Source organism: Myotis myotis, unplaced genomic scaffold (genome assembly GCF_014108235.1).
Source record: "Myotis myotis isolate mMyoMyo1 unplaced genomic scaffold, mMyoMyo1.p scaffold_m19_p_8, whole genome shotgun sequence".
Taxonomy (NCBI): domain Eukaryota; kingdom Metazoa; phylum Chordata; class Mammalia; order Chiroptera; family Vespertilionidae; genus Myotis; species Myotis myotis.
In genome coordinates, this window is record NW_023416390.1 from 24307348 (window position 1) to 24329584 (window position 22237).

At 38.2% G+C, this 22237-nt stretch overlaps 1 protein-coding gene across 8 annotated transcripts in view; it reads right to left on the reverse strand.

Moving 5' to 3' along the window:
* Positions 1-17071: 17071 nt before the first annotated feature.
* Positions 17072-22237, reverse strand: part of EPHA4 (EPH receptor A4) — a 137473-nt gene continuing 132307 nt past the window's right edge. For all 8 annotated transcript variants that reach the window (XR_004969299.1, XR_004969298.1, XR_004969295.1 and 5 more), the window contains one exon: positions 17072-19597. Coding sequence is in view for 1 of the 8 variants with exons in the window: in XM_036319310.1 (XP_036175203.1) it covers positions 19591-19597 (7 nt within the window). In the remaining 7 variants the exon portion in view is untranslated. The remainder of the gene's footprint in view (positions 19598-22237) is intronic.

Below are 22237 nucleotides of genomic sequence, written 5' to 3' on the forward strand. Positions count from 1 at the left end.
TATTTTAACTGAAACAAAAACACAGCTTACAAATCCGGTAATGAATTTCCCACTGTGGGTAGGAGCTAGGGGGCAAAATAGAAATATACTCCCTCCACCTCATTTTCAACTGAAATATGAGTGCCTCTTTTACATTATGTCATGCCTTTCCAATACCGTCATCTTCTTTCCTTCCAACCCCCAAACTCCCCCTTCTCACAAATACTGTACAATTGGCTGCGTAAATTCAATATTCAACAGTTGTAATTAGGATAGGGAAAAAGAAATGAAGTCATCTTTTTGAGAAAGTGAAAAATTGCAGCTGAATTCATTTTACTTAGCAGCAATTAAAACACATTTGTGAATTTATAAATATTTTCTAGCGTGGTTCTACAAGTGTTTCTAATTTGAGCAATGACAGGTGTTTGTTTTTTAAAATAAATAGCAATCCTGGGGTCTTTTACTTAGGATTCAAAATATGTCACTGTGGAAGGATAAAATTGAATGCCAGCTAAATTTCTGTCAGAAACAGATAGTGATATGCTCTGTTTAGTTAATGCTGACATATCAGGGCAGCCCTGTGAAGAAACACCTACTACGAGCCAGGTGCTCTTTCACCTGCTTTCATTTAACCTTAAGAATAATTCGGAGACCTAGGGCATAGCAGCCCTGTGTTACGGATGAGGAAACTGAGCTCAGAAAGGATAGATGACTTACACAGAATCATATTGCCAGGAAGTAGCAGAGAAGGAATTCAAACACAAAGCCTGCACCTTACCCATCAGGGTGGTCACTTATCTTGGTCAACCACAGCTCAGAGGAATATATCAGCAGGCGCTGGCACAGAAGAGCCAGGCCAGTCTTCCATACAGTTTGGGGGGAGGGAGAACCGTGGGCTTCAAGTGAACAATCACCCAGGTGTCTTCCTGTGCTTGTTTTCAGGAGATGATGGCAAGATTAAATCCTAGACTTGATGTCAGACTGTATTCAAATCCTATCTCTGTCACTTAGTAGTTTGGCCTTTTGGTAAGTTGCTTGGATATTTAAAGCCTCGTTCCCCCTCCTCTCCAGCCCCCTTGGTAAGTGAGGACGGAATGACACCTATGCCATAGGACTGCATTGAGATTAAAGTAGATGATAGATAATTCACTGAGCACTCTACCTGGCACACTGCGAATGCTCAATAAATCTTTGGTATTATAATCTTATTTAATTTAAGGGGATCCTTGGGAGCACCTCCATCCCAGATATATTATCTACAGGAGCCACATCTGAAGCCACAACAGAAAAAAAGAAGTCTTAAAGATCACTATCTCCTGCTCTTTTTTAAGAGTCAGTTCAGGTGTCATTTCTCCCAGGAAACTTTCCCAAACATCCCGTACACATTTGCCTAACTTCTGCTTATCAGATTATACAACATATTAAAATAAATTATATTATACTATGTAACCACGTTTATTATTTGATTTTTGCCCTACTTAGACTGTGTGCTCTCTGAAAGCAGCACTTATTTCTGTCCCATCCACCTTAGGGTGTACCTTCGAGTGCTGGCTCTTGCCCTAACATGCTGGCGCAGGGTCCTACCTCTGCAAAGCAGCCCCTCTACCTGGAGGTATTTCTGGGACTTTCCAACAGTGTTGCTCTGTCTGGCAGGCACCGTGGACCTGCTGAGGTCTGTGCACACACCTGCACTTCCCTCTGGGTATCAATTTCCCTGCCCACTATGGTTATCTCCTGCCAACTACGGCTGAAACACTTTCAGTAGCAAAATTGAGCAGTGGTCCCTGAACAAGAGGGAGAGAATCTTCCTTCTGTCAGCATTTTGCTTTGTTCTGGAATTCCTCAAAGTAGTGGTAGAGAAGGAATAATGGGAAAAGGGGAGTGGCCCACCTTAGGTGAAGGCAACATTGGCTGCAATGTCTGCAGAGATCTAAAAATAATAAACCCAACTGAATGTTGATCAGCTTGTTGCTATCACTACACCTGGCAATCCTCACAACGATAAACTACTCCCAGAAAATCATCTTTAGTTGATCAAAGTTCTAAATGCCTCCGGTAGTGATGACTAAGTTCTAATGATGAAACAACAACATCAGCAAAAGTAATCTACGCTTCAAATTAGCAAAGGCCATTCCTTATCCTTTAATAAACCCAGTAATCTACAAGGTAGTTCATTCAGAGAACTCCCAGTTATACAGCCAGTCTCCAAACAAGACTCAGCTACAATTTCATTTGAAGAATAAGGAATTGTTTGGAGTCATCAACGCTCACTTTGGGTGCCATTTTTGTCTCCAGTTCTTCAAGAACTACACATTCCTGCCTTCAAACAGTGGGTTCAAAATCATGATAGCCCGGTGACTGTACAAGTGAAAAGACAGAACTTGACTTCCTGCAACTTCATCATTCCATATGGTCATTTGGGCTCTTTGTGTTTGAAATTTAAAAACAATGAAATATAGTGCAAATTGTAAGTTTTGTTAGGTAGTGAAAATTGCAAATTTTAGTTCCTATACTAAATATTTTCCTGGATATTAATTAAAGAATGAACAAAGAAAATGATGATGATGATTACATGATTATTACTGAAGGTGATTTTGTTGAGTTATGAGTATGAAAAAGTGATCTGCTCCAGGTATCAAATACATAGTTATGCCATGAAAAGTAGTACTTCCTGGCCATGATATCTCACAAAGAATGATCTTTCAGATGTTACTGAAAACCATTCATTTTACAGGCTATATATATATACAGAAATCCATGTGACTGAATATGTGTATGTTGCTGAAATATATCATACAAAATATATAATATTATTAAAATCCAGACCAGAGGCAACAAAGTCTAAGCTGGAAACAGAGGTCAAAGCCCTTGTTTTTAGGTCAAGCTTGTCCTGCTCCCTCCTCCCCTCCATTCCCAAGGTTTCTCAAAGGCTTTAGTGCAAAGTCTTCTGAGGAGCCTGCCCCACATGTTCTCTCAGTTGCTCAGATAGGTGTGCACACTGCCCTTCACCTATTCACGCAGCCTAGGCTCAAGCTGGGACCCTCCACCTTTGTAAGCAGGTCAAGTACAGAGCCCAAATGGATCAGGTAATCAATAAATGTGTTAAAGGGATAAGTGAAAGAATAAATGCATGAAATTAAACCACACCAATGTGAGCATGTTTTAATCAGATCTATTTTCCTCTTCGCTGAACCAGGAAAGGGAAAGGAGAATGGATGGGTGTCAGGGAGGTAGAGTCAGGGACAAGGCTAGGCAAGTCACTGTTCCCCAGTTGAGATCACTTCTCAGCCTAACCTGGCTGATTCCTGTGTGGGGTCGTGTTTCAAGAGCTGCTCTGCCAAGTACTGGAGTTGAGCAACCAACAAGGTCGCTCTGTTTTTCTGTTTCCATAGCACTTTGGATTCCATACTTTGCAACCAGTAATTATTTATTCCACAAGGCACTCGGAGAGATTTCACAGACTAGGAAATGCAGAGCATGACTGAGTGCCTTGAAGGGTCTACGGAGCACTTCGGTGGGAGACAGGATGATTGGCTTCATGGTTCTCACTCCCGCAGGTCCACAGCCCTTCCATCAGCCTCTTCTGCGAGAGGTGAGGGAGCACTATCTGGATTCCAGAGCCATTCCCAAAGTTGAATCAACTCACTTGCGCTTAATCATAATTGAAAACTCAGGAAAATGATTTTAGCCTTTTGAGATTAATTTAAGAAAAGAGAAGGAAAAAGAAGAAGCTAAGCATAAAGTGTTGAGTCTTAACTCAATTTTCCCTTCCTGATCAAGCAGAGACCAGGAGTAAAGCAACATTTTGTTGGCCCCACTATTTTAAACCCTAAGGATATTAGGGACTTTGACCTAGTAATAGGGCAGACAGTTAGTACTCAGCAAAGAAGAATCTGAGTAAGACTTCCAGAGTGCTGTGGAGTCTGCCAACAGATTTTGTTAGGACTGTGACACTACCCACTGCCTCCAGACTGTCTCCTGCAACCCCTGCACCACCTTCAGGGGCATTTGGGGAGACCAACAAGCTCCACGTGCTCCTGATAAGATCCCCCCTCCTACAGCCAAGTCACCACTCACCTGACCCCGAGAACAAGTCTAAGAAAACAAGTCGATAAGCAGAGTTTATTATGCGCTTTCATCCAAAAGGCCACCATGGCCCTCAGATAATGCTTCAAAACTCTGCTTACATCAGCCACTTCCAGAAGGTTAGGACTTCTAGATTCCCATCCTCACTAGTCATGTGGCCACAATGACCTGCAAGGAACTTGCAAAATGTAATTAAGCTGTGTATTCAGGAAGAAGAGGAAATGGTTTTGGTAAGAGGTTAGCAGTTTTCCACACTCAAGTCCCACGCTCATGCTGGTAACCACTATAATGTCATAGTGTCCCTATGCCTATGTCAGTAGGGAAAGGATGGCAGATGGAGGAGCAGGTAGGATCATGAGCTGCTTCCACAAATAGAAGCTTTGTGGCTTTTCAGGATAAAATGGCAAAACCACACTGAATATTTTCAAATGGTTTCCATGTTTTTTTGTTTGTTTAATTATCGACGGACACCACCACTGGGTACACATATTCATTCCATTATATGTCTCAAAATAAGTTCTGTAGGTTATTCTATTCATAAACATGCAGTTTCAGGCCAAATATGTTCTTTCCATTTTCACAACATAGATATAAGACTCATTTGGGCTTTATTTTAGAAGGAGCTAGAACATGAATCTAATCTCTCCCTGTATTTATGAAACAACAATGTCCAAAGGCAACATATATACATTATTCTGTACCAATCCTCCCACTTATTTGGGAGTTGAGCCGCCTGAAAGTCCCTGACTCCCTGAAGTCCCTGCCTCCATGTATTTCTTAGACTTCTCAGGGGTAGTAGCATCTGATGTGTGCTCAGTCCACTCCTGCTCCACTCCTCCAACCTCTTACCAAGGTACCTGGTCACTGACTATAGGCAAGAGGCCCCTGGAGAAATACTGTTCCCTCATGCTCATCAGTTCTCCACTGATGGCCACTCTTAACCTCAGGAATGGCAAGGCTGCACTATGGTCCATAGCAGTAATTTTCAACCATTTTCTTCTCATGACACACATAAACTTCTAAAATTTTGTGCCACACCAAGAAATAATTTTTTGGCGATCTGTTAAAAAAAAAGTATAATTTTGATTCATTCATACCACATGGCTATTGTGTTGGCTGTTGTCATTTTTTTATTTGATTATCTAAGGAAAAGAGGTCAATTCCTCTTCAGAACAAGTTTAACCACCACCTTAAAAATGCAGACTTAACATTTTTTTAGAGAGAGAAGTTTACTACTTTAGTCAGAGATTGAATATTTTAAAAATTCTCGTGGCACCCCTTTGAAAATCCCTGTTCTATAGCACTGTTTGGATCCGGACTCATGAATATTTCACATACACATATCCTTTACTTTTTGGCTTCACCTCTTGTGGTAGATTACAGTATTCTTCAGGAAGCATTTGACTCACTCCCCATCCCTCACTGATGTTGGTCTTAGCCATGTAACTTGCCTTGACCTCATGGTTAGCAGAATGTATTTCCCTAATCTTGATTTTGAGCTCGGCCACGTAACTTGTTTTTACCCAAAAGGACATTAGTATATATGATGTACATGGAAACCTGAGATGTAGGTGGCATTTTAGTGTGGTTTATGAACAGATTTTAAGTGGCAATAGCCAACTTATACCTTCTTTCTGGTCTCAAAATCAGTCCCTCAGGCTAAGCCACTGGGGTAGTCACCAATCCATCCTTTTCAATGTTTATTCGCCCTCTCCATCCCCGCTGACACTTCAGGACCAGACCAATCAAAATGAAACAAGGACCTGCATATGGTTTGGGGGCTCAACTGGGATATCTTAGTGCATTTGACTAATAGTGACCTCCCCAGGTTCTCCATGAGTCAGATTGTAGAATTCCTTTAAAAATACAGTGTTTGGGAATAAAACTTCAGGACAAGTTTTACTACCACCTTAAATATGCAGGCTTAACAATTTTTTTTTGAGAGAAGTTTACTAAAGTTTTCTGTACATAATTAAGCTCTCATGAATCATAGGACTTTCATATAAGTAAACTTACCCCACAGGGTCAGTGTTATCTTTGCTGGCAAATATTTTACAAAGAAGGCATTTGTTTCAAAAATAAACACTTAATTTGGATGAATTTTAATAGCCACAGTGCTGATTCTGATGAAAATGTTTACTAGCAGCATTTCTGCTTTGGAACCATTTGTTTCTATTATTTTGACAGAAACAAAATTTGGTTGGTGGTTGTTTGGGATGTGAAATGGTTTTGTAAGCATTTCAGCTTGATGCTCAGGCAGGCAGTCATAATAATTCTCCAAATAAATGGGAACCACCATTTTTTTATTCATTACTTCAATAAGAACAGTTTAACCAGTGAAAGAATTTGTAAAACGTGCATCATAAAAACAAAGTAAATTGCAGCAAAAGTTAATAAACTGTAAATATTTTTGCAAGGGTTGGAGCAATCTTTTCTTTCCTTAAATATTAGCCTGTGCAGTATTTGTCTGTGCGGTAAAGGAATGAAAAATCAAAAGAGAAAAGTATGTTGTCTTATTTATAATGTGTAACAGCAACTATTATTGAATTCTGTAAACCTGTATTGTGTACCTTGCTAGTTATACATGAGGTGGAAAAGTAGAGTACATTTCATGCCAAAATACTAAGCAACATGGAAGTGACTTCTGTAATTAAATCATTTTTTAATCATCAAAATTGAAAATAAGAGAAAACAACTTCTAAAGAAGCCCAGGGTCAATCAGCTGTATAAACTACAGTCATTCAGTCTGCTAGCATTGATTGGATCTTAGCAAGATGAAATTGACTTGGCTCCAACTCCACCCACTTCACAAAGTAATTAAAAAAGCACATCAGCAACATCTTCAATCAGCTAAGGAAGATAAGTGGGCTTCAAAGCAATCAACTACTAATCTCTGTCAATAATAGCAATGGATCCTCAAAGAACTTCAGAGAGCTTTCTGAAAGTTACTCATGTCAATCAGAACCAAAACTCAGAGCCATGTGTTGCCATTTGGGGAGACCTTGTTGAACAATGCCACTGACTTATAAGAAGGAAACCCACACTTCAGTAGGTATATATTAGTATCCAAGATCTCTCTCAACTTTAGTCCACCTAAATTCCCATCGAGCAAGAGTAAAAGCAATGCTTGGATCAGAAGGGCATGAAGGGTCATTGGGTAAATCTTTTAAAATGTAGAGAAATGTACAAGCTACTATAGTCCTTAAATGGAGTATAGGATTATTAGATCACCATGTGTATGAACACTGGCTGTGAATCTATAAAAGATCTTGCATTGTGATTGTGTCATCCTCTTTACCATCCAAGATATTTTTTTTCATTTTTAATACAGGAATGAATAAAAGAAGCACTTGTAACACAAGATTTTTTTCTTCTTTCTATGTGTTTCCATTCTCAAAGTAGCAGAAATCTAATTTCTTAATGAAAGATATCTAACTATTCAAAGGTCTGTTCTAGTCACAGTCCTAAGTAAGAGATTCAGGACAAATCTGAACACAGAAATTTTTTCCCTTTAACTCTTGGATTAAAAAGAAGGAGGAAAAAAGAAAGAAGACACTGAATGACATAGGAGACCATGCATGTCTAGTATGGTATCAAATTTTCAGGTTGACCTCATTATCCCTAATGAGAGCAATAGCCTCTCTCTTTTTCTCTCTCTCTCAATATCTCTATTCCTATCTCTTTTTTTCTATCCTCGGTGTCTTTTTTATGTCCCAAGTCTTTATTTAGAATTAGTGTTACCTTATTATGTGAAATTATGTTTAAACCATACAAAAAAACTTCCATGAAATACCTTGACTTGGTGATTATGGGGTCGCATGGGGGATAATTAGGACAGTTTGGGTAAAAAGAGCCATTCATGGTGCTTCAGAACAGAAGCCATGTGCCAACTAGCAAGGAAGTATGTACTTAACTATTATAACAATAGCCACAGTTACACCAGGGCATATCCTCTAAATATTAGACTTGACTTTCTTTTCTGTGTCTGTGTATAAATATTCTTGCATTCAGAAACTTACACCTAGGGACCAAAAAATTTAAAGCATACATTGGATTTCAGAGCTGAAAGATATGAGAGATTAGAAAGCCCAAGTCCCCGTTTTAGAATGAGGAATCATGAGCAAAGCTCTTTGTGGCAGAGTTCAGGCTAGATCTAACATCTTCTAAACTGTACAATATTCTTTTTCCAACAGCATGAAGGATAGAGTGCCTATTACACTAAGTAGATTTTCTATCACATTGGTCTACAGCTAGGAGAAAATCAATTTCAGGCTATCGACCAGAGGATTAAAAGTCTTACTTAAGATGTGAAATGTTACTGGTTCTCATGAAGACATGGATTTCCCTTACATCCCACTCCTCCATCAAGACATTTGGACAGATAACAATAATGATGGGGTTTTTTTTACACCAAAAAAAGAACTGCTGAAACAAACGGAAAGTAATCTTTTCAAAGGTCTGCTTTGTGGAATTGTCACAGGAAATTAACCAGTGAGACACACATTCTTCTCCAGTTGACACATTTCACTCCTTCAAGAGGCATGATGGTTTTATAGGAAGAACCTCATCTTTGGTGGACAACGGATATGGTACAAATCTCAGCACAGTCATTTTACAAGCAGCTAAAATTTGAGCAAGTGCTTAATCTATTTAATTCTCAGTTTTATAGCTATAGCTATAAAATTGGAGTAGTAATAGTTGCAACCTGATTGTGGTGGGAATTAAATAAGACAAGTCACCAACCTCACCTGCCTGTGGCTACAACATAATGTTACATTTTCTTTTCATGTCTAGACTATTACGATCTGAACTCTTTCCAACCAACTCCTGGCAAATTGCCTCCTCAAAGTTTTCTGAGCATTTCCCAGCATCCTGCCTCCCATGTATTCCTTGAATCTTCTGTGCTGCTGCTGATCCTAATGATAGCACTCTTCTTCTGGATAGTTATTCTTCATTACAGGTCCTCATTGCCTTCCCCGATCTTATTATGAGCTTACTGCTCAACCCTATTCCACACAACACACCTGGGAAAGAATTAGGGAGGATGTGGTTTACACCAGCTTAACTGAAGTTTAGGGTTATAGAAAATAACTCACAACTGCTCCCATCCCACATGCCCAGATGCTACTTTGGATCTCCTTGGTAGGCCAACACCCACCCTGTCTTCTAGCATGCCTCTTTATGCAGGGTCAGCTCATTCTCACCACTGGAAATTTCCAGGGTGAGAATGAGCTGACCCTTCATAAAGTCCAGGACCACTTTCATTTTCCCACCTGAAGCCCCATGGAATAAAAATGGCCTCTCCACCAATCCTAGGGTCAGCTCATGTCCAACCCTAGAACTTCCTTCTTTCAGGATGAATGACAGTGATTAACCTTTCATCAAGGGCAAAATCACCTCCCATCACAAATGATTTGGCCAAAAGGCTTGGACATGACATTCACAAGAGTTGTGCTCAATCTTAACACCATATGTAGCACAAGAGTTACTTAGTTCAAGTTGCTAAAATCAACACCTTTTTTTTCCCCCAAAGAAAGTATTTCTTTCAAAATGAAATACAAAACATGACAAAATATACATCACTCTAGTCATGGTTTTCTCTCACCGTCATGGTTTGTTACATTCTGATTTACTGTAAAAAAAAATGGGAGGGATCCAAAGACAAATAATAGCCTGACCTTAAAAATATGAAACTTTTACAAACCCATAATTGATAGTCTCAGCTTAAAGAAAACTTTAGCTTCCAATCTACCATGACACAGAGTAATGTTTGTGGCTATTGTTGCTTATAATTAGGATTAGTAAGATACAGTAGTAATTTGTAATATCCAAACAAAGTCAATAGAGATAACATACTAAATTTTAGGTAATAGTTCTCAGGAAAAGGAAAAGCAAAATATGGCTAAGGTTATAAGACATGAAGATAAAGATTACCACTTCTTAACTGTCTATTACTGTGCACCTGGCTATTTATACCAACTATTTACTTTCACACAGTAATCTTAAATGTTAGACATCATTCTTATTTCACATATGAGGAGAGCATACAATTTACCTAAGATGAACCAGTCAACAAATGATGAAATTAGAATTTATATCCCATTTATTTGACACCAAAGTCGATTATCTTCCTTATATCTCTCAACACACTCTTCTGTCTAATACTGAAGATGAGAAAAATGAAGAAGGAAGAAGACAAGAAGTTTTATAATTTTATGATGATTCATGCATTTAGTGTAAGAATATATGCTAAGGATAATGACAAAGTATTTATTATTTCCTTGAATTTCAATGCAGTAAGGACAAATTACAGGAATTTATTCATTTCTTCAAATAATTTAGCCAATATTGCTTGGGCAACTACCATGTGGTAGCCATGGTACTAGACATAAAAGTATAGACAGGAAGAATTTTTTAAAGAAAGTCCTGATTCTAAGATTCTATTGATCTTATGGTCTACTTTGAGGGGAACCAACAAAAACTAATATGGACTCTGCACTGTTAAAAGCACTCTAAGCAAGGTAGGCACAGCATGATGTGAGGAGTCACTGGCTCAGATTAAGAATATGAAGACCTCCATGAAACACTAATTCAGGATCCTGACGGGTGGGTAGGTGTCAACTAGGTAGACCCAGTCTGTAGAAAGAGGAAACAGCATAGGTAAGGGCATTGACACATGAAAAGTTTTGGTGCATTTGGAAAACTAGAAGTATGTCTCTTTGAAACTTGGACAAGTAGACTTTATGGTTTAGTTTCTTCATGTGTGAATGAGAAATAAAAATACTTTTTTTTTGTAGAGGTGAATGGTTTGAGATTGGGTGAATTTATACTTAGCATAGTTCCTGGTCATCAGTAAAGGCTCAATAAGTGTTAGCCATTGTTATCATGGTTAACTTTTCAGGCCATGTTGAATATGCTTTCAGTTAATAGTAACAGAAAATCATCTGGATCAAATATACTTAACAATGAAGGAGACTTTTGGACTTCTGATATGAAAAGTCAGAAGGAAGACAAATTTCAGACAGTTCAATTGGAGGTATGGCAAGCAGAAAAGCAGTAAATTTTTAACAACCTATTCTGTGGGAAGAAGAAGAAGAAGAAGAAGAAGAAGAAGAAGAAGAAGAAGAAGAAGAAGAAGAAGAAGAAGAAGAAGAAGAAGAAGGAGGAGGAGGAGGAGGAGGAGGAGGAGGAGGAGGAGGAGGAGGAGGAGGAGGAGGAGGAGGAGGAGGAGGAGGAGAAGGAGGAGGAGGAAAAAGAAGTGTTTGCACATTACTGTGGTTATAAATACTACCACCATGGCCCTGTTCTAGCTACCACTATGGTATAGTCAACCAACTCACAAGATTCTTGAAATTTTAACAGTCCACTCTCATGAGCTTGTTGGCACAAGCTGCCTCCATTACACCACTGGGTCCTGCTCTGTTTCTTTACCTATGTGTGTCACCTTCATCTTAAGGATGACTTTTCTCATGATCCCAGAATGGCTACCAGAGGAAATGATGCCTTTTGTTCATTTGGAGGTGAGTTAGGGTTCCAGAAAGATTGCTTCCTATTCTATGGAAAAATCTGTCTCAAATTTCTCTCTGATTGGACCTCCTATGAACCAGTCATTATGTGTCAACGGTTTACTCTGGTTCAGACCCATTAGGGTAAGTAACTATAGCTGGGCATGCATCAGTCCTACTCAAATTACATACAGAACCTGGGTCCTCAATTCAAATCTGTTAGATGCTATTAGGAAGAGAACCTAATCTAGCATCATGGTAGATTACATCAGGGACAAGTATATATTATGTTAGCTCAGGTTTTAACTTCAGATGTTTTATAAACAGCCAGAACCTAAGTTTTAAAGAGGCTATTTATGAGGATCTTCTCATTTTCCAAATGATCATTTATTTTGATTCTTAAGTTCCTGGCCATTTTGAGGGGGGGAAAAGATGAACTCAATTAAACCTTAACTGAATGGTAAATGAGGTGGTGATTCTATTATGTCAGTCACTAGATAATGCATAAGCAAAAAGAAACTACCGGGCAATTAGCCCCCTGAGTGATTCTAATATTTCAATAAATCCCAGAAAAAAAAATCTGAGCATTTTAAGAGAATAAACAACTCTATTAATTGTAATGTTCCCTTACCTACACAAAACATTGTTGTGCATGTGTGTTTTCTTGCATTTTTCTATCAAGTATTTCTTGAACTTTTTTGCAGCTTTTCAGCCCCTCACATTTGCCTCTGGCTGATTTTAAATTATGCTAATTGGAAGAGGGAAAAATGCTGGTAATGGAATAAAATGGAATGCTATTTCTTATAGCATCTGGTGCAATCTGAGCCATTTAAAAGTGCATCTTATGGAATAGAGATCTGAATAAGCAATGCCAGTCTGATTACAAACAACATGGGTCTCATTAGAATACGTCAATCTGATTGCTAGGTAGTGATACACTGCAGATTACTAGGCCATAATTGCCTCTAACATATTATGTGTATAATATATAGTTTCTCTGGGTGTATGTTAAAGCTACTTTCTCTCATGGCTATATTTTCCAGCTCTACACAAAGCAATGTCTATGTTCTACTAAGTTGATTTTAACTAGATCCTTAGGTCCTAATTCTAGTTTCTTCTAAGTATTCATCAAGTTTTCTACAGCAGTGATGTAAACAAAGAATTATGTCCAGGGAGATTGTCAGAAACAAGATATGTCAGGGGTCTATTACCCATTCAACTGCAAACAGTTGATGGCTCAAGGCACTTCCTCCAAAAGGAAAGGGTAAAATAACTGAGGCCAAAGCCCACAATATTGCTACAAGTCTTAATTAAGTTGTTGATGGAAGTGTACTCTGCATTTTTTTATTGTCAAAATCCGTTTTGTTCTTTACCATGACTGGAAGAATTCAGACATCTTAGCCCAGGTCATGACTTTGGCTCACATGGTTCAGTTCATGATTTAAACCTTCTATTGGGGCTCTGATATCAGGACTTGATATTCATACTCTCGAGTAGCATAATTTATCCAACCCAATCTCCCCACCTCACATGTTTTATCCCCAACCAGTACTGAAACCACTAGACCACGATGGAGAAAATGCAAATCTCTAAGCAACTGCAAACCTGGAAAATGCAAATCTCCAAGCAGCTGCAAACCTCTAAGTCCTCACTTAACATCATCATTAGGTTCTTGGAAACTGTAACTTTAAGCAAAATGACGTATAACAAAACCAATGTTGCCATAGGCGAATTGATATAAACAAGAGTTAAATTCTACCGCATATTTGTGATCACAAAACATCAGCAAACTTCTAAATAAAGACCCGACACATTTCTAATATTAAACATTGAAATTAATGTGAACTTTACATACATCTAAGAAAGATGAATAAAGACATGTAAGATAAAGACATGTAAGAATTTCCAACCTGCTTATTCCAGTTCAGGGTCTAGGGTGGCCACAGACTGTCCTGGAAACTCAGGGTGCAATGTGAGACCCCGCCCTGGACAGGATACCCTTCTATCGCAGGGCCACTCACACACACCCTCACACTCAGAGACTGGGACAATTTAAACACACAATTCACCTCATGTGTGCATCTTTGAGATGTGGGAGGAAACCGGAGTCCCCAGGTGCCTATACTTGTATATAAGGAGCTCTGGTACTAATAATTAACTAATCAGACACAACCTTATTATGAGGGGTGACCAATAAGATGCAACTCTATTACATAACCTATATACTTATGATTCAAGACAGGGCATTCACACTGGATGGCTATTGTTGTGTTGGCTGTTGTCATTTTTTTAATTTGACAATCTAAGGGGAAAAGAAGCCAGTGCTCTTTTGGGGAGAATGTGCAAACTCCACACAGACAATAGCCCCAGCCTGGATTCAATTTTTTTTCTCATCAACATTATAATGAAGTAACATTGAATGAGGACTTGCTACTCTGCATGGCATATGCCTTAGAATGTAGGTGCATTGTGACTGGGATTCAGGAACTTGAGCTGAAAGTTATGCAATATAGGAGGCATCTGTTTGCCTCTATCTCCTTTAGTTTTCTATTTGAAAATCTAAAGGAATGTCCAAAATGTGTTTCAGAGATTTTTATTCCATGTATGTTTATAGGATTTTATCTTCCAATATATTTGGGAAATGTTAGGTTAAACTAGTGAAATTGTTTTTTTGTTTTGTTCTGTTTGTTTGTTTGTTTTAACAACAGAGCTTCCCAGAACCTTTAATGTACTAATGTGCTGTATTAAAATCCAAAAGTGTGTAGTGGAATGAACCACTGTTTTCCATCTTATGTGACCATAGAACCCTCCTGGCCACAACCTACCATTCACTGAATAATACTCCTTAACATCTTATCAACCTAATGTTGTATCTAAATACTTATCCACTCTATTGGGTTATATTTGGACAGTATCACTTATTCACATAGCCTAACTGGCCCATGTAAACATCTGTGTTTGCAGCTCCAACTTTCCATAGACTTGATTATATTTTGTTCTCAGAAGACCCTGACAAAGTAGGGTCTTGATCCCATTTTAAAGATGAATAAACTGAGTTTCAGGGAGATTAAGCAATTTTCCCATCGACACACGGTAGTAAGTAGCCGATGCAGGGTTCACATGGAAGTCTGTGCACTTTGTTATATCATGTTAAACCTCTACTTCACTTCATTTTACTCTTGTCTTTGGACCCATCTTTTGTTTCTATTTAGTTAATGACTAGCCTCTCTTTGTCACAGGCTGTCATCAAAATGAGGAATGGCATCTGAGAAGTGCTGTCCATGGCTTTTATGCTGAGAACACAAAAATGATAATTAAAGAAAATCACTACTTCTTCGTTCACTCTATATTAGATGGTGGTATCTTAGTAATAATAGATTATACTCTGCTTTTAGGGAAAAGTAGACTTTGGAAATTAATTCTCACAAAGCACAGCGTGTAAGATGAATATTGTACTTAAGTTATAGTTCATTTCTCTAGAGCTTAACAAAAATAATCAACGAGATAAATTGGTCAAAAGTAAGCGACCTAATAATGGAATGGGCAAGTGATGTTTAGAAAACTATGCACTTCTGTATATACCTGCTATCCATGGCATGTAGCATCATCAGCAAACTGGAACAGTGGCCTCAGTACATTGCTCTGCCCACTGCAGTGGGCATCATCCAATTTGTTGATGCCCTGAATAGAGCAACATGCAGAGGAAGGAGGCATTTCTCTTGTTTTCAGCTTCTGTAATGAATGACTCTATATTCATAGCATTTAACAACCTAAAGGTTTGTTTCTAGCTCACGTCACAGCCTGATAAAGGTCCAGAGCATCTTCTGTCATCTTTCCAAGCAGTCCCTCAGAGATCCAAGGTCCTTCCCTCCTGTGAGGCTACCATGTTGAGCAGGTGGCCTCTCAGGCCACCACATAAGGGGGAAAGTGAACGATTGTGTTGAAGGCTTTATAGCAAAGCTTGGAAATGGCTTGAATCTCTACCTCCTTTATCTTACTAGCCAGAAACCTATCACAAGGGCCTAAGGGTTTGAAGGCTGGGGAATATAGTCTTGTGTGAACAGGAAGAACTAAAACTGTTGAACAGCTAGCCTGTCTGTACCATAAATTCAAGGAGGACCATGCACCTAAGGTAGGTCAGGGAAAGGTTTCTGTAGAAGCTGAGTGCCTCCCAAAGCTTTTTCCCTGCCTCACTGCTGAGCTGCAACATCTCATCTTCTCTTGCACTGGGACTGCAAATTATGCCATAGGGGCGTTGGCTTGGTTGGGTCTTAGGTCTTTGGACTTGGACTAAATTACACCACTGGCTTTTTAGGTGTCCAGCTTACAGATCATGATACTTCTCAGCCTATGAAATTGCATGAGCCAATTCCTCATAAACATATTAGATATTATAATATATACATATATATCTCCATACACAGAGAGATATTGATTTATCCTATTGGTTCTATTTCTCTGAAGAATCCTAATATAGTTGACTTTCTATCTTAATAAAAAGTGTGTGGGGGGGAAAGGTCAAACCCAGTTTCTTTCAAATCACAAATATGTTGTAAACTACTTTATATATTAAAATGGTTGATTGTAGAGAAGTGTTTAGGAAATAGCCAGACATATCAAGATTCTTTTCATTTCAGCGCACTGTTGGTAACAATGAACAGCATGGCCCTACTCTCTAAAGCCAGCTGCTCTTAAGGGCTTCAGTTAATAAATTATTATCTCTTGAATCTCATTTTCAATTAACAGGGGCTTAGTCAATTGATAGTTTATTTAATGGGGAGAGCATTCATGAGGAGAACATTCATCCTTAAAACTGTGGCCTTAATATCTTTGTATCACAGACCAGTTTGGAACTTAATGAAATGTATGATTTTCTCCCCATCCAAACACACATACACATATAATCATTCACATTTGCACCGTTTTAGGGACTCTTGGACCCCTTGGAGTTCTAATGTTCCCTCAAGAATTTAAGGATCCAAGGATCCAGAATAAAAGCCTATGGTAAAAATGGGTAGCTGGTCACCTGGATCAACAGCAAAGATGTTTGAGAGGGTGAAGAACTGGGAATATTAGAAAAAACATCTTATACGATCAAGAAGGCTCCTGAGAATAGCTACCATTTGCTGAATTCTGGCTTGATGTTAGACACTGTGCTAATGCTTAAACATACTTAGCCTTTACCGTCATTCTACAAACAAGAAAATGGGCACAGGGAAGTTAAGAAACTTGCCCTAGACTGCATGATCAGAAAGAGGTGGAGCCTGAATTCCAACCAAAGGTCAGTCCTATTACAATGGGACACAGGATCTCACAGAATCTAAGTCAGAGTCGCTAAGGTGTTGTTCTCAAGGGTGAGGACCCTTTAGAAGTCAATGCTGTTGATCCACTCACTATGTTTAATTAGAGTAAAATTTTGTGTTTTAACCAAGTGACAACCAACAACTAATTAATTTAGAACCACCATATCTATTCCAAAAAGTATTGAAGAGACAACTAGATTCCAGGTTTGAATATGGCAACTACTTTATTGTTTTCAAATGCAAACTCTTTGCATTTAGTTTGCTATTTTACAATTTTACAAACTAGGTATAAAAGACCATAAATAAGTGACATAAGTTATGTGTACCTAAGTTTTATGAAGGGAAGAAAATATCTTGACAAATTAAAACAAAATAGAAATTCTATGTCTAACTCAAGAAATTGCTCAAATTTTGGAACATGAACCAAGCAATGTTCAGTTAATTTATTTTTCAGTATGAACTAAATTATAATATGCCTTATACATTCTAATTTTAACCACAGTCCTTGCATATTCCAACATACTTGGAGTGATAAAAAATAATAAATACACTCTTTAGTGTGTATCAATGCTTGATGTTGTTTGGAGAATGTTAAATAAGTGAAAATATTGCTTCTAGAACTTTGCTTTATTGGTCAGAATTTAAGTGTCTTCAGACAAATATTGAGGCTATACGCGTGTATGGATTAATATACATATCCTTCACAGATTGAATACAAGAGCTCTCAAAACACACACACCAACAGTGTAGTGAGCACAGCCTTTCTTTAAAATAACTTTTAAAACACACCAGAACTTTTTATTCATAAAATTGTTAAAAATAATTTGGGGCCAGTGGACACATGGTGAAGCTACTTGATTTGGTGCAGGGGATCAGCTTAATGCTTCCTAATGGTAGATCTGAACTCACTAGGTCAGCACTAACTCATGGGGCTAGACCCAGTCCCTAAAGCTGGCCTCCTGCCCTTACCTCTGGGGAAAGGTGACTTGCTCAGAGATTCAACCTCATTTCTTTATACATATTTTTCAGGCATTAATGCATAGGCACATCCCTTTAAAAATATATTAAGGTCCCCAAAAAGGGGTGAATTAACTTTGTCACTCTGGCATAGTTCTGAGAATACAATGCCATACACCCTGTCAGAATGCAATAAATATTTATTGATGATTTTTTTTTTACTTATTCAACAATATAGGGTTCAGAATCTTTTGTTTCCCATTTTTCCCTGATTTGATGTTATAGCTTATATAAATGGCCACAGTTTCTGCAACCATAGCTTAAAATAAGCAAGGCAGCCACTCAATTATGAAACATGGCAGTATGTTGGCTGGAGTTTGGTATACATATCATATCAAAACAGAATCTTTGCACAGTGGACCTCAGATTCTAGAAGGCTGATGCACTTTTGTGGGCCATAGGAGTTAGCTCTATATTAATAATTGTAGAACTTTCCATGTAATTGGGAACCTGAAATTGCTCGAGGCTATTTAATCCCATCTATGCTAACCTCAAGAGTCACCGGCATACATTTTTCTGTGACATTGGGAGACAAAGTATTAATCCAGGACACATCATCTCAAAGCTGACACACATGTCTACGTTCATCTCCAAAAGTATATGAATTGCATATATTTGTTCGCATTCATCAAGTCCATTTATGCAGGAAAACAAAGGCTACTTGTATTCCATTTGGGATTACCAGACAAATTCCATCCCCTTCTCTCTCTCTCCATCAAGGAACTAGTGATTCAGATGAGTTCAATCAGAATCGTGACTTTGAAGATGGATTGTCACTTGAATGGGTTTATATTTATATTCTAAGATTACTCCACCACTAAGGTGAAAATGCTCTGCCCAAAGCTGTATAATTACTTATTAAGGTTAGTGTGGCAGCTATAAAATACAACATAAATACAGACATTTAACATTTCTGGGTTTCCTTCTAAGGGGATGGGCATGGTCTCCAGATCACTATTTTGTGTGGCTCTTCATCTCAGAACTGGTGGAAAACCAGAACACTTCAGGTGTAGCATTCCACGACATTCACAGGCAGTTCTAAGCATGAGGTTACACACACACACACACACACACACACACACACACACACACAACACACATACATCCACACGCATCCACACACACTCACACCTATGTACACACATCAAAACAGATAGTCAGCTCATATTTAGTCTAGGAAAAAAATATATTTATATCACTGCAATGGCACACCCTGGGTAAAATGTTACTTCAGCAATGCATATCATAGGCAGTTCATGAGAACTGGCTTTGTGTTGTGTGGTGGCACCTGACCTGGTGTCCATAATAAAACCTGTTGCCTTCGGTCACTTGCTGCCACACCAATGCAGCAGTGATGTACAGCAATGAGATATGGAAATAGATATAAATAAAACCACAAGGAGTTTGGGAACAAGGGTTCTGCAGAGCTGGTGCTTTGAGACAGTACATTCCTCAGTGCAACCGGAGAATAGATGCCGAACCTTGAATGTTTGCTGCTTCTTTCACTGGAAAGGGGATTTGAAAGTCATAGATTTATTTATTTCAGGTATTTGGGTGCTGTTTCATCAATGTCTTTGCTCCAGAACTGGCATAGTAGAAGCAGAAGAAACACATTTCTAAGGAACCAAGAAGGGTGTGTTCTGTTTTCTTTGTGGGCTTTGTAATCAACAGGAAGGGCTGTGAGGCCAAGATAGCAGAATCTACTCCCTGTAGAAAAAAGAACAAGACTTTAGAGAAAGTTGTCAGCCAGCCAGTTGTCAACCAATATTGTAAGAAAGAATGTAGGTACGTGGAATTTGGTAAGGCTCAGTAAGTAGTCCAGGAGGGAGATCATAAAATCTTATTTCTTCTGAAAAACATGGCAACTATGACAACCAAAAAATTATGTGCATTTGCAGCTTAATTATAACTACTTAGAGGAAGATACAGTTCTTATTCCTATTATATTGATGAGGACATTAAAGCAAAGAGAGGCTATGCTATCTTCTCATATTTATAAATGCTGAAGTGACAACACTGGGAAGAGAAACCCACACAGTCTATGTCTATAGCAGTGTGTGAACAACCACTCTTTGAAATGACTTGTATGGTTCAGTAGTGTAAGATGACAAGGGCTGTGTTGGTGAGGATGTGAAAGGCAAACTGTAATACTGTAAAAACCTGGATACTAGCATCTAGTCTTTCTAAAGTGGGAAACTGTATGCCTTGGGAACATATGTATTTGGAAACATCCCAATCCATCAGGAGCCAACAATACAATTGAAAAAATGCAAACTCAGAAATTAAAAGTATTGGATGATTTTCTTGAAAAGAAAATGACTTCTAATGAATGAGATTATTTAATTAGTAAAAGATCAATACAATCTGCATGGAATAGACAGAGGGAACCTGGGGCCATGGACACAGTGAGAGGTTTGGTGCAACAATGACAGTGGTCTTGGGGGCTCAAGCTCACCAAGAACTAATCTGCTACAGATGACCCATCAGTCTAGAATTGAACAAAGCTGGCACAATATAATTAAATCACTGGGGCTCCTCATTTGCCAAATAATCAACTCAAACCAAAGGAAGCTATTTCCTTGTCTTGGCAACAACTGACTGTCAAGATTGCTTCTTGGTCTATATCTCCCACCCCAGTGTCCATGCTTGGCAGTTGGCCTCAAATGTAGAGCAAGGATTAAGGCCAAAATTTATCTTTACAGATAAATTTGCTCATTTTATTAAACCATTGATTTATTTGCTTGTATATATATATATATATTGTGTGAAGGAGATAAATAAAATTTAGTTTCTTTGAGGTAGATGACCATTATTTAAACTTGTAGAAAATACTTTAATCTGTTTGGAAAGAGATAAATAAAGTTTTCTTATAAAATAGTATAGAAATTACTTCTTAAGAAATTAAAAACTATAAATGTGGATAAGGGTATAATTACCAAGGTCTTTAAGAAGCCATTTGTCAACATCATTTTTGACAGTTATGAAAATAAAAGAAAGAAAAAGGATCGGATCTGTTTTTCCCACCGTTTCTTCTCTGAAAATCAGTAAGTCTATCAAATGTAGCTTTGCAACCTGAATGTAAAGGGATTTCATTGGGCAGGCATGTATTTATATGAAAGAAAAGGAGAACATGAATATGATCTTAAGACTCTGATGCAGTACAACCAACACCATATGGATATGCAAACATTTTGTAGAGGATATTTTGCTAATAGAAATTCCATTCTTAGGAGAAAGTGTAGTTTCCAAAACACATGTCTCCTTTCAGCTTGCCAATCCCTTCTTCTCAACACCTAGATATAAATATGTATTATATAAATATATTTGTAATATTAAGTGGGCTATTTGGGGACACTGTGTATGTGAAAAGGGTTGGATGTTTGAAGTGAGAAGTGTGGTAATGTGAAGGCTTATGTCTACTTCATGCCAGAAAGAGTGCAGAAAAATAAACCTTCTTTTCTCCTTTGAATTCAGGCAACTCCTTTATCAAGGGGAATTGCTAGAACAGAGACCAGACAAAGCATGTGGTCCATGTGGGATCATCGGTAAAAAATGTGACTTTCATTGTGACTAAATAAACAAAGCATTGTCCTTTGAGTCAATCATGAAGACATCAAAGTGTCATTAGTATCCAGTTCCTTTCATTGCAAAGGAGTCTTATTTGTGCGTTTCACTCTTTCCATTATTAAAAAAAAAAAAAATTCCATCAATTTCTAAAGCTAAATAACACAGGAACAGGAATAATTTAATAGGTCTACCACTTTTTGTATAGATATACATTTACCCCCAAACACTCTAAAACCATATAAAGTGAAGAAGCTTCATCTGCATGGCTTCCTACCACTAAACTTCATTTCACTCCACTCTGATGTGTCACAATAAAACATGTGGATTCGCAGTGAAAGATGGATGAATAACACTTGGTACACTTCTCTTATGTGAAGTTCAGTGTGTCCCATGTAAGAGTACTTTATATACACTTACAATAGCACATGCTAGGAAAGGAGTTATTATTAAAGTGTCATTATCTGTAATTTACAGGTGGAGGAACTGAGTTATAAAGAAACATGGAGTGCATTTCCCAGTGTCAACATCTCAGTTGGCTTTAGAATCCATAGCTGTATGCATGCCAGAGTCTGGCTCCACACCCTGGGAAACAATGCAACCTTTTTATTGTGCTCACATTGCTCTTCCAAAATGTGTAACTGTGTGGAAGTCCTGGCATTAACACTCTTATTGCTACTGGATATGATTTTAGACACTTGGAAAGTCCTCTGTTGGCTTTTCCACTGGCCTGCATTCTAAATCTGTCATGCATCAAAATTAAGATTCAGAAGGCAGCCTTTG